General features: G+C 34.9%; 1 protein-coding gene across 4 annotated transcripts in view; it reads right to left on the bottom strand.

Annotated features, from left to right (window-relative positions):
* The window catches only part of FAM208A (family with sequence similarity 208 member A), a 52147-nt gene that overhangs the window by 17465 nt on the left and 20574 nt on the right, over positions 1-14108 (bottom strand). For all 4 annotated transcript variants that reach the window (XM_013973573.2, XM_005695833.3, XM_005695832.3 and 1 more), the window contains exons 12-16: positions 7137-7209; positions 6971-7042; positions 4847-5545; positions 910-1316; positions 326-467 (exon numbers count right to left, since the gene is read on the bottom strand). In XM_013973573.2, coding sequence (XP_013829027.2) covers positions 326-467; positions 910-1316; positions 4847-5545; positions 6971-7042; positions 7137-7209 — 1393 coding nt within the window. The remainder of the gene's footprint in view (positions 1-325; positions 468-909; positions 1317-4846; positions 5546-6970; positions 7043-7136; positions 7210-14108) is intronic.

Genomic DNA, 14108 nt, shown 5'->3' with positions numbered 1-14108 from the left:
TGGCTGCCCAAAGGACTCTCACTCATCTCTGTAGCTACCTCACCTTATTAGAAACCCAACTCCTGCCAACAATTTTCATTTGCAAGTTGCATGTTCAACTCAATAGAGAAAGTATATTTTAAATCTTTCTCTTTTCAATAGGCTCTTTTGCAGATACTGACCAAGAACACAGCAAAATTCAATAATGAATATCACACTGCTCAAAATAAGACACTGAAGATATCAGAGCCAAATAAGCCCCAAGAATTTCCAAGATTAAACCCTTCAGGAAACTACCCCCTAGGTAAAACCAAGCAAACCTATGTCCCAGTGCACTTGTTCTTACCTGTAATTGGAATCAGTTTCCAATGTATTTCAGTCTCTTCAACATTATTTGACTTAGATTGTCTATGGAATCCATGTTCAATGGAAATAGTAGGACACAAACTGCAATCTTCAAAATTATTCATGCTAATTAAATTTGGATCCTAAAAATTAAGAGTACAGATTCAATACCTTTCTTTTCAACTAATTTTAAAGTCAAGAATGAACACCTTTTTTCACAGCAAATGCTCAAACCTCAATCTAAACATTATGAATGAGTAAAATCAACATGATAAAGGTATTACACTCTAATCTCAAAGACAAGTGAGTGACTAGCACTTTCAAGCAGCTCCTGACAAAACAGGTTGTCCTGCTGTGACTTTTTATCACAATGGTGAATCTTAGACTATATGGGCAGCAGCAAGAAAAATACTTGCATTCATCTCTTTGTAATAAGAAATAACTTACAAATACTATCCGGCACAGACACTATTATTGAAATGTGTATCATTTCTTTGTAAAAAGAAAAACAAGCACACCCACATCCTCCCTTCCACACAAATAGTCACAAAAGCAAACAAAGGTAATCCAATGATAGAGGCTTACTTCTTTCAAATGGAATTTATGGTCAGTGCCTACTTCACTGGTAGAAACACCAACAGGATACTTTAACGATGATGGATCAACGTCTAGCAACGGGCTCTGAGTATCCTTAAAACGTGCATTTTCGATTTTTGCACCAGGAGGCTGCTCATATTCTTTCTTATCCAGGGTAGAGCTCAACTCATACTCATGCTTTTGCCTCATCTCTTCATAGGCATCATCAGAGCTCAATCCTAAGGCCTTGTTGACTGTGTCTGTCAGGGATGCATCAGAATGACGTGCATTTGCTAGTGTTTCTGACAGCCAATTAAACAGCCTATGGATGTCAGCAACGCCAGAGTTAGAGGTATCCTGCTGCTGCCGTCTCAAGTCAGCTTCATGCCCAAGTGAGCCGACAGGCTGTGGGGACTCTGAAGGGAAGAAGAAAGAGCCATCTCTTACAGTTTGGAAGCCAAGCATAAAATTAAATATATATAGATATAGATATAGATACATACACCTAAAATTTAATTATAATCTGACATTTATAGGCAAGAGCTCAATCAAATCACCTGCTGTGAGTTTACAAGTATATCCACCCCTTACTTTCCAAACATGACTGATTCTAAAATTTTGCACAGGTCAAAATTCCCATTAAATGAAGTTTATCTTCATATCTTGAAAATTCTGTTAAGAAATGAGCTCAGATATCATGTTGGTAATGTGGATAATACATATAAATAACTATACTGTAGGTACCTTTTAAAATTCTACCATCAAAATCCTAAAAATCAACAAGATACTTGACAACAGAAAAATACCTATCCTTACTGTTTTGCAAAGTGTTCAAGAAGAGTATGCAGAGTACACCTAAATCTTCTAAAGAAATAACAAAAACCCATGACTTTGATTTTGATCTCTCCCGCAACATTTTGTACTAACCTTATAACCTAAACTTTATCTTAAATGACTAGATTACTTAATTCACAACAAAGCTGAGGTATTAAGAGATGCAAAATCATCCCAAAGAAATCTACACCAATCTTGCAGTAAGAACAAAAAGTATTAGGAGAGAAAACATATCAGACATGGCTTCAAGCAAGTATAAATGTGGGTTATATGCACCACCAATATATTTAAAAACTTGTAGAGAGAGTAGACATTCAGAAAGTCATGTGCTTTAATACTTAAGGAGGGTAAAGGTAGGGTAGATGTTGCAATTTAGGTAGTGCATAATATACCACAGTCCCCCAAATTTAGAAACAGGGTACATACTGTACCTAATTATACGAAATTACAGAGAAGGTAAAATAATCTAGAGAGACAGAAAGCAGACCAGCAATGGAGTACAAAGAGACAAATTCAAAGAAAGACAAGGCAACGTTTGAAGGTAATGAGAATATCCTATATATTGGAATGGGAGTAACAACAGCTATAAAAAACTGATCAAAGTGTGCACTTAAAATGAGTACACTGTATGTAAATCATACTTTAAAAAGTTGTTATTAGAGGGGATACGGGAAACAGAAGGCCTTCTCTTAATAAAGTGAGTGGGGGACTTCCCTGGTGGCACAGTGGATAAGAATCCGCCTGCCAAAGCAGCAGACACGTGCTCAATCCCTGGTCTGGGAAGATCCCACACGCCATGGAGAAACTAAGCCCCAACTGCAGAGCTTGTGTGATGCAACTACTGAAGCCCATGCGCCGAGGCCTGAGCTCCACAACAAGAGAAACCACCACAATGAGAAGACCCACACTGCAACTAGAGTAGATCCTGCTTTCCGCAACTAGAGAAAGCCTGCACACGGCAATGAAAGACCCAGCGCATCCAAAAATAAACAAAAATAAACGGATAAATAAAATTTAAAAAACAAATAAAGCAAGCTCACCACCAAATCAAGACTAGCAGATTTTAAAAGTTAGAATCCAACTTTTAAATCTTTACTTTCAGAATCAGAAATAAAGTGTGCAAATAACTATAAATGAACCGAGTGAGGAACACCTAGCCATGCCCGTTTGCCATCACTAGTTCTGCTGTTAACCATTCCGTCCGTCTCCCCAGCCCCTCTCTTCCCTGTTTCTCAGTTGGTCCACTATAACTAGCATGGCTTTCCCACCATTTTAACTTTCGATAAAGCCTGATTTCTGCCCACAAGTATTTTTTCACATCTACAAATTAGCCACTTATCTGCTAAAATGGTGTCAAATTTTAACTATCTTGCCCATTATGTGTTCAGTGCTAGGAAATAGGAATGATGCCTAACAGCAGTCAAAAGTTACTTCAAACATGGATCAGTGAACTATGTAACTTTAGATAAAATTATTTAACTTCTAAGATGGTTTTCTTTACCTGTAAAATAAGGACAATAATCTCTACCAATCAAGAACTAAATGAGTCTATACACGTAAAGCAGCTAGCAAACAGTAAGCAATTAACTCTCAAGATAGAAGTCAACAGTAGATGATAGTATGGATCAGTAAACACCATCGGGCTCACAACAGAGCAGAAATCCAGAAGGGAAAAGAGATGAAAAGTATCAAGGACCAGAACAGCCAGAAAGCTAAGGAGGGATTGCAACTTCAAAGACACAAGGCTTGAAAGAAATGAAAGATGCTTTGTGGGAAAAGAAGTACCAGGCTGACCATTATTATGTATTCTAAGAGTGCCTGTTGGGGAGAGTGGGAAACAGGGCTACTCAGGCTGGACATGGCCAGGCTATAGCAAAGCCTTGAAAGCTAAGATGGTTCGCAAATTAGTAAAACAATATTGAGAAGAACATGATACTGAAATTAGCGTTAGAAGCAAGGAAGGCCATCTAGTACAGGGTTAAGGATGAAACACTGGAAAGAGAAACAGATCAAGTGAAGAAAAAACCCTGAAAGTTACTGAAAGGAACAGCACTGTCAAACAGACCTTCCTGCAGCGATGAAATGTCCCCTCCCTGTGCTGTTCAGAACAGCAGTGTGGCTGGTGGAATGTAGCTGGTATGTAACACAGGAAATGAATTTCTATTTCATCTTAATCAATTTAAATTTAAATCACTTAATCTTAAACTGAATAGTGCAGAAAGAGAGGAAATAAAGGAGAACAGAGGAGTGAAAAGTAACTGAGGTTACAGAGACTGATTAGAGAACAATTTAACAAGGGCACTAACCTAGTCAGCTCTGAGACATGCTGAATTAGAAAACACAGGAGTAAAGCTGCTTAGTAAGAAACAGGAGGACAGTCAGATCTACCATAATTAACAAAAATAGCAGCAGTGCAAAATGTACTGAATGCAAAGGGACACTTTTCATGCTTATAGACGAGCAGTGTTAAAAATCTAGATGAAAAGATCCTTTAAATTACTAGCAATATTGAAACACTTAAGAGAATTTGTCTCTGTCACCTAAAAACAAAAAAAATAGAAAAAATAAAAACCCAAACAAGTTACTGGACTCCTAGGGTAGGAAAAAGGGTGTGCATCTAAGAAATTTTAAAGCTCAGAAGGCTCTTTTCATTAATGAACATTCTAAAAGAACTCAATATTCAATTTTGTACTTTTCCAATTATAAAAGTAAAGAAATATTAAAGGGAAGCAGCTCCAATTAGGAAAGTGATAGCTGAACATACTTTATTTTCTTATTTTAGCATCAAGTGACACAATTCAGAAATCTGATATACAAGGACAAGAGCTGGCAAATATTTTCTGTAAAGGATCAGAGAGTAAATATTTTAGGCTTTGTGGACCATACAATCTGTCTCAATTGTGCCATTATGGTGTAAAAGCAGCTAAATACACATAAACAAAAGGTAAGGCTGTATTCCTATAAAATCTCCTTTAGGAAAACAGAGGACTGGCTGGATTGGCTCTCAAGCTATAATTTGCAAATCCTTGTGATGAGGAGAAAAGACAGAACTGCTTAACTATGTTTTCGGTTGTTACTTTTACACTATATGAAAGCAATTCTGATATTTTACCTTCATACAGATGGCAATTTTCAGTTAAATTACTGGTTTTGGCAAGCTTTCTCGTATTTTCAGGTAGATCCTCAAGCTTCCTCTTCACAGTTTTGCTTCTCATATCTTCTGTGTCTGAGTCCCCACCCACGTTTTTTTTCTTACACTGAATTAAATTAATCAATTCTTTGACTCTGTCCTTATCATAATCCAAAGAGTGAGATGACTTCTGCTTTCCAGATAAAATAGTTTCACCCCTTGAGTTATTTCGTTTTCCAAATTTCATTTTTGTACCATTCATTTCTTCTTCTTGGCCTTCATAATCTGAAAGTGGACTAAACTGTTGAAGTTTTCTATTTTCTTCAAATAGCTCTTTCAATTTATAAATAGATAACTGATACATTTCAGGTCGAAAAATATAGGTATGCAAACAATTATCAATATGGGATTTATTTTTTGGAGCTGAATATAAGAATTTTTTATCATCTAATCGTGAATCATACGGAAACATGATAAACTCTCGTTTACCTGAACCAAAACCTCTCTTAAAAAATTCACTTACATACTTCTCAACAACAGAATGAAAATTTATAGTATTTATATTTTTGAATTCCTTTCGACACTGAATCAAAGCAAATTGCAAAAATTGAGTTATTTTTAACACATCTGACATGCTCTCATGTTTCTCCTGAGGTGTTGTACTGGTTGAACCCTTTTGTGCTGTAAACAAACAAAAAAGCAAACCGTGTTAGTAATCAAGAAACTAGACAAGCACAGATCTACATATTGTCAAAGCAGTGTGACGACAGCCATACATTAACGGTGGACCAAACCAGTATGTACCCTGATGGAAAGTGAAAGTGAAAGTCATTCAGTCATGTCTGACTCTTTGCAACCTCATGGACTATACAGTCCATGGAATTCTCTAGGCCAGAATACTGGACTAGCCTTTCCCTTCTCCCTTTTTCCAGCCTTTCCCTTCTCCAGGGGAGCTCCCCAACCCAGAGAATCAAACCCAGGTCTCCCGCATTGCAGGTGGGTTCTTTAGCAGCCTAACCACAAGGGAAGCAAAGAACACTGGAGTAGGTAGCCTATCCCTTCTCCAGGGGATCTTCCCGACCCAGGAATCGAATCAGGGTCTCCTGCATGCCAGGTGGATTCTTTACCAACTGAGCTATCAGGGAAGTCCATATGTATCCTAGTACATATATGTTATATAAGAATACATAAATAGCATGCCTCTAAGCCCAGGAGCATAAAATGGGCCAATAAGAAACTAAAACATGAAAATTACGGAATATTATGTTTAAAGGGAAGAACACCGGCCCACTGAAGATCGTTGTCATGTCCTTAGGCATCAACTAGTGGCAAGTAAAATACAAGAAGAAACAGAGAAAAGGGGCAAAATCTGAGGCTCCTAGAAAGACAGTCCTGCAAATGACTATGATGTCACTCCTTCCTGTTTTAACATAACAGACTTAACTTTACATGAACTCTATCCCCATAAGCAGATAGGCAGGCACTGAACTGCTACAATTGAGAATCTCTCTTTTTTCATTTGCCATGCCCCAGGTCTTGAAGGATCTTGGGTCCCCTATTAGGGACTGAATCCAGGTTCTCAGGAGAGAAAGCAGAGTCCTGACAAGTGAACTGCCAGGAAATTCCCATGAATTTCACTTTTAATCTAACAGTGAGAAGTTTACCTTAATACAGCATTAAAGTTCATTCTTAGAAATGGTGACTAGAAAAATTTCTCTCAAATAGTGTGAAGATTCTTACTAATTTTGAAAGATCCAATATGTAACCTAGTGCATGATGCACTTAACGTTACTAAAATTTGAATGCAAAAATGAACTAAGCTTAAAAAAAAAATCTTAAAATAGAAACCCTGAAAACCTAAGCTATATTACTGTAACAATTTCAATCAATGTTTAGTGAAAACACTGATAAAAAACAAAATAATTTTTCATAGAAACAAAAAAAAGCCATATAATTTGTGTTTTGTATGGTTAATACCTTGTAATATCTCCATTATTTCACAAAACATGGTGTAAGAAAGTCAAAATGCTTACTGAGTTACCTGAAAATTTGCACTAAAATGCAGTTATCTATATGTAACTAGATTTAGATAGCCAATGAACTTACAAGGAACTATTCCTCTAGGTTCTTGAAATAGAAACAAAGCATGTAAAACTCGAGGCTTAGCAGTTTGATGTTCTAAAAAAAAAAAAAAGAGAGAAATGCATTAGCAATATGTGTTAACTTTGAAAAAGTTAAAGGAAAACCATAAAAAATTAAAGAGACCACCTACCATATGGAGGAACCATTTGATAAGGAGAGAGAAGAAAAAGGTATCCTCGGTCTCCCAAAGGTTTAACAAGAACCTGCATTTTTAGAAGAAGGAAGAAGTTAAATCTGCTTTATTATTCACCAGAAGGCAGAAACATAGCAAGCAGTTCCTACTAATTGTAAGGAAAGCAAAAAGTTTTTATCTTTTTAAGGAAAGTACTACTACTGAATTAGATAGAAACCCTACCAATTCTCTGCGAACTAGATTTCAACTAATTAAGAATTCCTTAAGTTTTCACAGTTTTAATGAGAAAATATTACTGAAAGAATTCTAAGTAACTGTTAAATCAACTTGCTGATTTTCCCTCAAAACTAAAAGAACCAAACAAAAACTAAAACTTCAAATATTTTCCTCAGCAACTCAGAAGCCATGTTAAAAATTGCCAAGGTGGTGTGCTACATGTTGGAGATATGAAACAAGCAGGACCAAATGCTGCCTTTCAAGAGCTCAGGCTAATTTCAAATGCAAAGTGTTGCTATAATCTATTTCTTCACGTATTTAATGAACGTCTTTCACATGTAAAGTAATCCTGCCTTATCAGAGATAACGTGAGAGACAAGCAGCACAAGATCCTTGATCAAAAGAAGTTTATAACTGGGTGGTGAAAGTAACACAGAAATATCAATAATTAGATAGACAGGAAAGGTCTCCAAAAGTTTTACAAAGCAACAGAAAGGGAAAACATATTTAGAGTGTATGGGAAGTGGAGTTCAAAGGATGGGTACATTGCCAAGGGCCTACGATTCTGGGAAAGACATTTCAAAGACATTTCAATAGAGGCAACAACACGAGCAAAGGCAAAGTTACAACATGATGGACAGTTTGCAGGCATCAGAGTACTTACGACTGGCCAAGGGTGAGCAGAGACTAGAAGAAACATTAAGACAAATCTAGAAAGAAAGATCAAGGGCTAGATTGTAAGAAGACAAAAATGCCAAGTTAGCCAGAAATGCCCTGGAGAGTATACCCTTTTGAGCTGAAGTGTTTCCCTAAAAAATAAAGAAAACTTGATAGCACTGGAGGAAAGAAAACAACATAATGCGAAGAACCCAATTCACAGACTGCTGCAATAGTTCATGGTATTTTTTGGATTAAAGAAAGGGTGTACTCAGTGAAGAACTGAGTATGGCAGCAGAACTCTAAGGGACTCCGGATTCTGGAAGAAAACTTGTGCTACGTAAATTTCCATGACACAAGCCCAGTAAATAAAGTCTGTGTAAGAACCAGTAATTTAAAGGGCTAAAGTGACTATGCTACCATTTACATTTAATAAAAGCACTGCTTGAAAACCCAAAAGTACAGTGGACAACGCCTCTGCAAAATTTGTAAATCCCTATGTAACTCTTGGTTTGTCAGAACAGAAAACTGGGAGATGTGAATAACAGCTTCATGTTTTGTGGCTGCTGAGAAAAAACACAATTAGATTTATTTAACTTCTCACCCACTGCAAATGCCAAGGGTTTTTGTTTTGTTTTGTTTTTTTAACCCCCACTGGCTTAGTGGCCTAAAGACTCTAGTTCCCTAAAGGGAGTCAATGTCCCCAGAGACCCATGAAGCACAGGGACTCTACACTCAGAAACAACTAAGGCAGACAGAAGCCCCAGCAAAAACATCTGTAGCATCAACCCAAAGAAACACTTTTCAGTCCTGCAAAAAACGAAGCACCTGTGAATTCTGTACCGATGCCTCTATTTATTACACCTTACTGCTTCCTCCTCCCTCAGAAAACATTATTAACCCAGTCTGTGGATTTATATTACCAGATTCTACTACTGACATTTTGGCTTTCCAAACAATGTTACAGGAATGAAAACGAAGAGTATTAAAAATATAAAGCTCAGAATCTTAAATTGTCAAGCTTCTGAAAAAATAACATACCCTAAGTGAGATTCAGCAAAGACAACAGAATCAAATACACAAGGGCTGCAGATTGGAATCATCAGATAAAATATATAAAATAACATGTATGAAATGTTTAAAGAAATACTGTAGAACTGAAACTGGCATATACATGTTCACAGCAGCAATATTCTTAATAGCTGAAGAGTGGAGACAACTGATGAATGGACAAACAGAATGTGGCATTTTCCATAGAGTGAAATAAAGGAGATGAAGTAGTGATGCATACCACAATAAGGATGAGTCCTAAAAGTATTATGCTAAGTGAAAGAAGGCACTAAAGGCCACATATTACTTGATCACATTTATACAAAATGTCCACAATACAAAAAACCATAAAGACAGAAGTAGACTACTAGTTGCCAGAGACTGGCTGCGGGGGAGAGGGTGGGTGAGGGAAGAATATGGAGTAAATGCTTAGTGAATAGGAAGTTTCTTTTGGGGGTGAGGAAAATATTCTGGAAAAATATAGTGGCAATGGTTGCATAACATTGCAAATTCATTAAAAATCACTTAACTGTATATTTTTAAATGGCTAAAATGGTGAGTCAGTTAAGAAACATAACCAAGGGAACATCAGAATATAATCTCTACCTCCTAGACGAGTCTCTGGCACATAATAAATCTTTCTGAAAGAATTAACAAGAATCTGTTTAAAAAAGAAAAAATAAAAAGGTAGATCTCAAAAAGAACCTAAGATAGCTTTTAGAAATTAAAAATAAATTCTGTGAAATTAGAAACTCAATAAATTGATTAAATAGCAAGTAAGACACAGCTAAAGATAGAATTTGCAATCTAGAATATACCTATGATGAAATTACTAAAAAATGCAGTACAAATAAGGCAAAAAACACAAGACAGACTGACAGGGAGAATAGAATGATGTTTCACAGTCCTAAGAAGTCAATCAAAAGAGATAGAAGGAGAAGTATAATCCGAGAGATAATGACTAAAACGTTCTTAGTTATTAGAAATAAAGATATAAATCTATAAACATGAAAAAGTATACACCAAGCTGGATAAATAAGAAATCTATACCTAGATATATTTAATGTAACTGTAAAATATCAAAGACAAAGAAAGAATTTTAAAAGCAACCAGAAAAAAAACAATGACCTACAAAGAAACCATCATTAGACTACAACTAGATCTCTCAACAAAAATAGAAGCCAGAAGACACTGTAGCATATACAGTCAAAGTGGTAAGAGAAAATAGCTGTCAACCAGAATTTTGTCCCTAGGATTTAGCAATTAAACAATACACATTTTTCTCAAATCCAGAGGGGGCATGTACAAAAACTGAACACAGAGTTTTATAAAGTCAAATCTCAAAAAAATTTCAAATAATTACCTATCTTGATTTCAATGCAATTCAAAGAAAACAAATGTATTCACATACACTTGAAATTTTAAAAATATACCTCTACATCCTGTGACAAACGAAGTCATAATGGAAACTTGAAAAAACACTTAGAACTGAATAACAAAAATACTACATATTAAAACATGTGGAAAGTACCTGGAACTCAAAGTTCATTGATCATTTTCTCTTACGTAAGAAGTCAGAAATAACTAAATACCACCACCCTGTCCAAGTAGACTAAAACTAACAGTTGAAATTAATAAACCAGGAAAACAAAGGTACAATGGAGGATCAAAACCAAAATTTGGTTCTTCAGATGAATAAAGGTAACAAACCTTTGGTGAAAAGTACTAGTAAGAGACAGCATAATAAAATGCTATTTGTAAAAATGCTCACAGTAGCTATTAAAAAGACTATAAAAATAATCCTCACTCAGTACATTTTCTAAAAATAGAAATCGGACATTTCCTAAAAATAAATAAAACCATAAATACCCAAGTTGACTCAAGAAGAAATAGAAAACCTGAATTTTCTATTAAAAAAATTGAATCACAAACCCATAAACATTTTACACACAGTTTTACAGTTAAGTGCCACCCAACATCCAAAGAACAGACTCTTCTCATTATACATACATCCATTTTTTGCAAAATGAGGAAACACTACCTACAATTCTAGGAAGCTACATAATCTTGCTACAAAAACTAAATCAGAAGAATACAAGAAAGAAAAATTGTAGGCAGATCTCACCCATCATCACAGGTATAAGACTCCTAAACAAAACATTCACACAATAAGCCAAGTATTTTTAAAGAGGAGGGGATGGTATTCTAAACCAGAAGCACAGAACAGTTTAACACTGAAAATAGATAAATGCATCTTATTAAGTTTAAACAATAAATACTACGTGTGACAATAAATTTTATGTGTCAACTTCACTGGGCCACTAGGTGTCCAGATATTTGGTCAATCTTCATTCTGGGTGTTTCTGAAGATGTTTTAGGATGAGTTAACTGTACAGATAGGTACACAGATAGAATAAAGCAGGCTGCCCTCTCCAATGTGGGTTGAGTCTCATCAGTTGCAGGTCTGATTAGAACAAAAATGCTTATCCTTCTTGGAATAAGAGGAAATTCTTCTTTCCTGCCTGCCTTTGAGGTGGCACACTGGTTTTTCTCCTACATTTGAAGTATCAGTTCTTCCTGGCCTCAAGCTTGCCAGTCCCTAGATTGAAACTGTCAGATCTCCTGGTTCTGAAACACTTGGATTCAGACTGTAAACTATGACATCAGCTCTCCTGGGTCTCCAGCTTACCAATTACAAACCTTGAGACTTTTCAGACTCCATAACTGTGAAAGCCAATGCTTTGTAATAAATCTCTTTCTATCTGTATACAGTTGACACCTGAACAATGTGGGGGTTAGGGGAACCAACCCCCACGCACTTGAAAAATATGCATATGACTTTATAGCTGGCCCTCTAAGTCCACAGTTCTGCATCTGCAGATCTAAGCAACCATGGATGATGCAGTACCGTAGTACATATTTAATGAAAAAATTTGCACACAAGTAGACTTGCATAGTTTAAACCAAAGTTGTTAAAAGTATCAACTGTATGCCCTATCAGTTCTGTTCCTCTGGTATAACTCTAATATACCATGTAACCATCTCAATAAATAAATACAGAATTATTCAATAAAATTCAAAACCCACTGAAGGTTAAAAAATAAAGAAGGAAAAACATTAATAAAGGTAACTATGAAAAACCTACTGCAAAGTCCCAATCTAATGGTTAATATTAAAAGTGTTCTTCTGAAGATCAAGAAGATAAGAATGCCTACAGTAATCACTTCTATTCAACATCATACTAGAGATCCTAGATCAGAGAGGGGAAAAAAAAATGGTGCTCCTGGAAAGTGAAACATATAGAGCAATCTCAAAGAATGAACCAAAAAAAAAACCAAATTATTCAAATTTCATATACTGATCTGACATAAATATTATTTTTGTACATAAATATTAATTACATTTCTAAATACACAATAAAATGTACTGAAATGGAAAATACTGTTTACAACAGCATCAAAAAAGCAAAATGTCTGGTGATAAAATAAAAAATGAGCAAGACTTATATTCAGAAAATTATAAAATTCTGTTAAAAGAATACCCTTATGAGAGAAGATTAAGACCATATTACATGGATATGGTCTTTGTTCATGGATAAGACTGTATTACAAAGATGTCAATCCTCTTGAATTTGACCTACCGATTTAATACAATTTCAATTTTTAAATTCCAATGGGGATTTGTTTTTGTGGGGAGCGGTGAGGAACTAACAAGCTTATTCTAAGATTTTTTGAAAAAAGTAAAAAACCAATTCTTAAATTTTGGGGGGAAGAAAAAAAAGCTCAATCTCAAATAGCAAAACACTCCAAAAACAATGAAAAAAGTGGGCAATTTACCCTATCTGATATCAAGACTTCTTAGTGGAGAGAGGCTGGACTATTCAGTAAATGGTTCAGGAACAACTTGTTAGATTCATATTGGGGGAAAAAATGAGATTGGATTCCTTTTGTGTCTTGTATCACACAAAAGTTAAAAAATATATATACATATATTTTTTTTAAAGTTATGTATCAGATGCCTATTAGAATGATCTTGCAATTTTTTGAAAAATACAAATGCCCAGATATTGCTTTTTTTTCCTCCAGATATTTTTCTAATGAGCAGTTATGTTTAAAAACACCTGGACTATATGATTATCTTTTACTTTTTACCTAGTTTCACTTTTTCTGTTTTATATTCAGTGTTCCCATTTCATTTAGTTTGTTTTCCAATTTCCTTCTTTTTTGATGTTCTTTCTCAGGCCTTTATCTAGTAGAAAAACTTTTGTATACAAGTATATAAATAATATGTATAATATATATATATTCAACAAAATTTAAGAATTTTTGCCTAACAAAAAATTTATGACATTTTGATTCCACTTGTTTGACTTAGTATGAATAGAATGCTAGATTTCTAATAAAAAATAAACCAGATATGCAACAAGCAACGAAGGTTTAATGTATAGCATAGGGAACTATAGTCAGTATCTTATAAAAACCTATAATGGAAAATAATTTCAAAAATAATATATGTGTATATGTATAACTGAATCACCTTGCTGTGCTCCTGGAACACTGTAAGTCAACTATACTTCAATAAAATACATATATATTAAGAAAAAAAAGCTAAGTGCCAAAGGAAAAATCATAACACATGCAAAAAAATGTAGGATAATAATATCTATAAGATCTAGGAGCAAGGAAAAGATTTCTTAAACAAGTCACTAAGGGTATTTAACATTTAGATAGACAAATTCAATTACATTACAGTTATAAACATCTGTTCTCCAAAAAACACTGTGAATAAAGTAGAAAGGCAAGTGTAAATTATGAAAAAAAAAAAAAAAAAATTTACAGCACACAGCTGAGTATTAGTGCCCAAAATAAATCTGAAAACTCCTCAAATTAATAACACAAGCCACTCTATATTGGAATATAATCTGCAAAAAATACTGAATCACTATCCTATATAACTGCAACTAGCACAATACTGTAAATAACCATACTAAAAACCACAAGACACTGAAAAGGAAAAATTGGCAATGGAATATTAAAAGACATTTAA

Source organism: Capra hircus, chromosome 22 (genome assembly GCF_001704415.2).
Source record: "Capra hircus breed San Clemente chromosome 22, ASM170441v1, whole genome shotgun sequence".
In the NCBI taxonomy this organism is placed as follows: Eukaryota; Metazoa; Chordata; class Mammalia; order Artiodactyla; family Bovidae; genus Capra; species Capra hircus.
The sequence above is the reverse complement of the archived record's forward strand: the minus strand, read 5'-3'. Positions and strand labels throughout refer to the sequence as shown.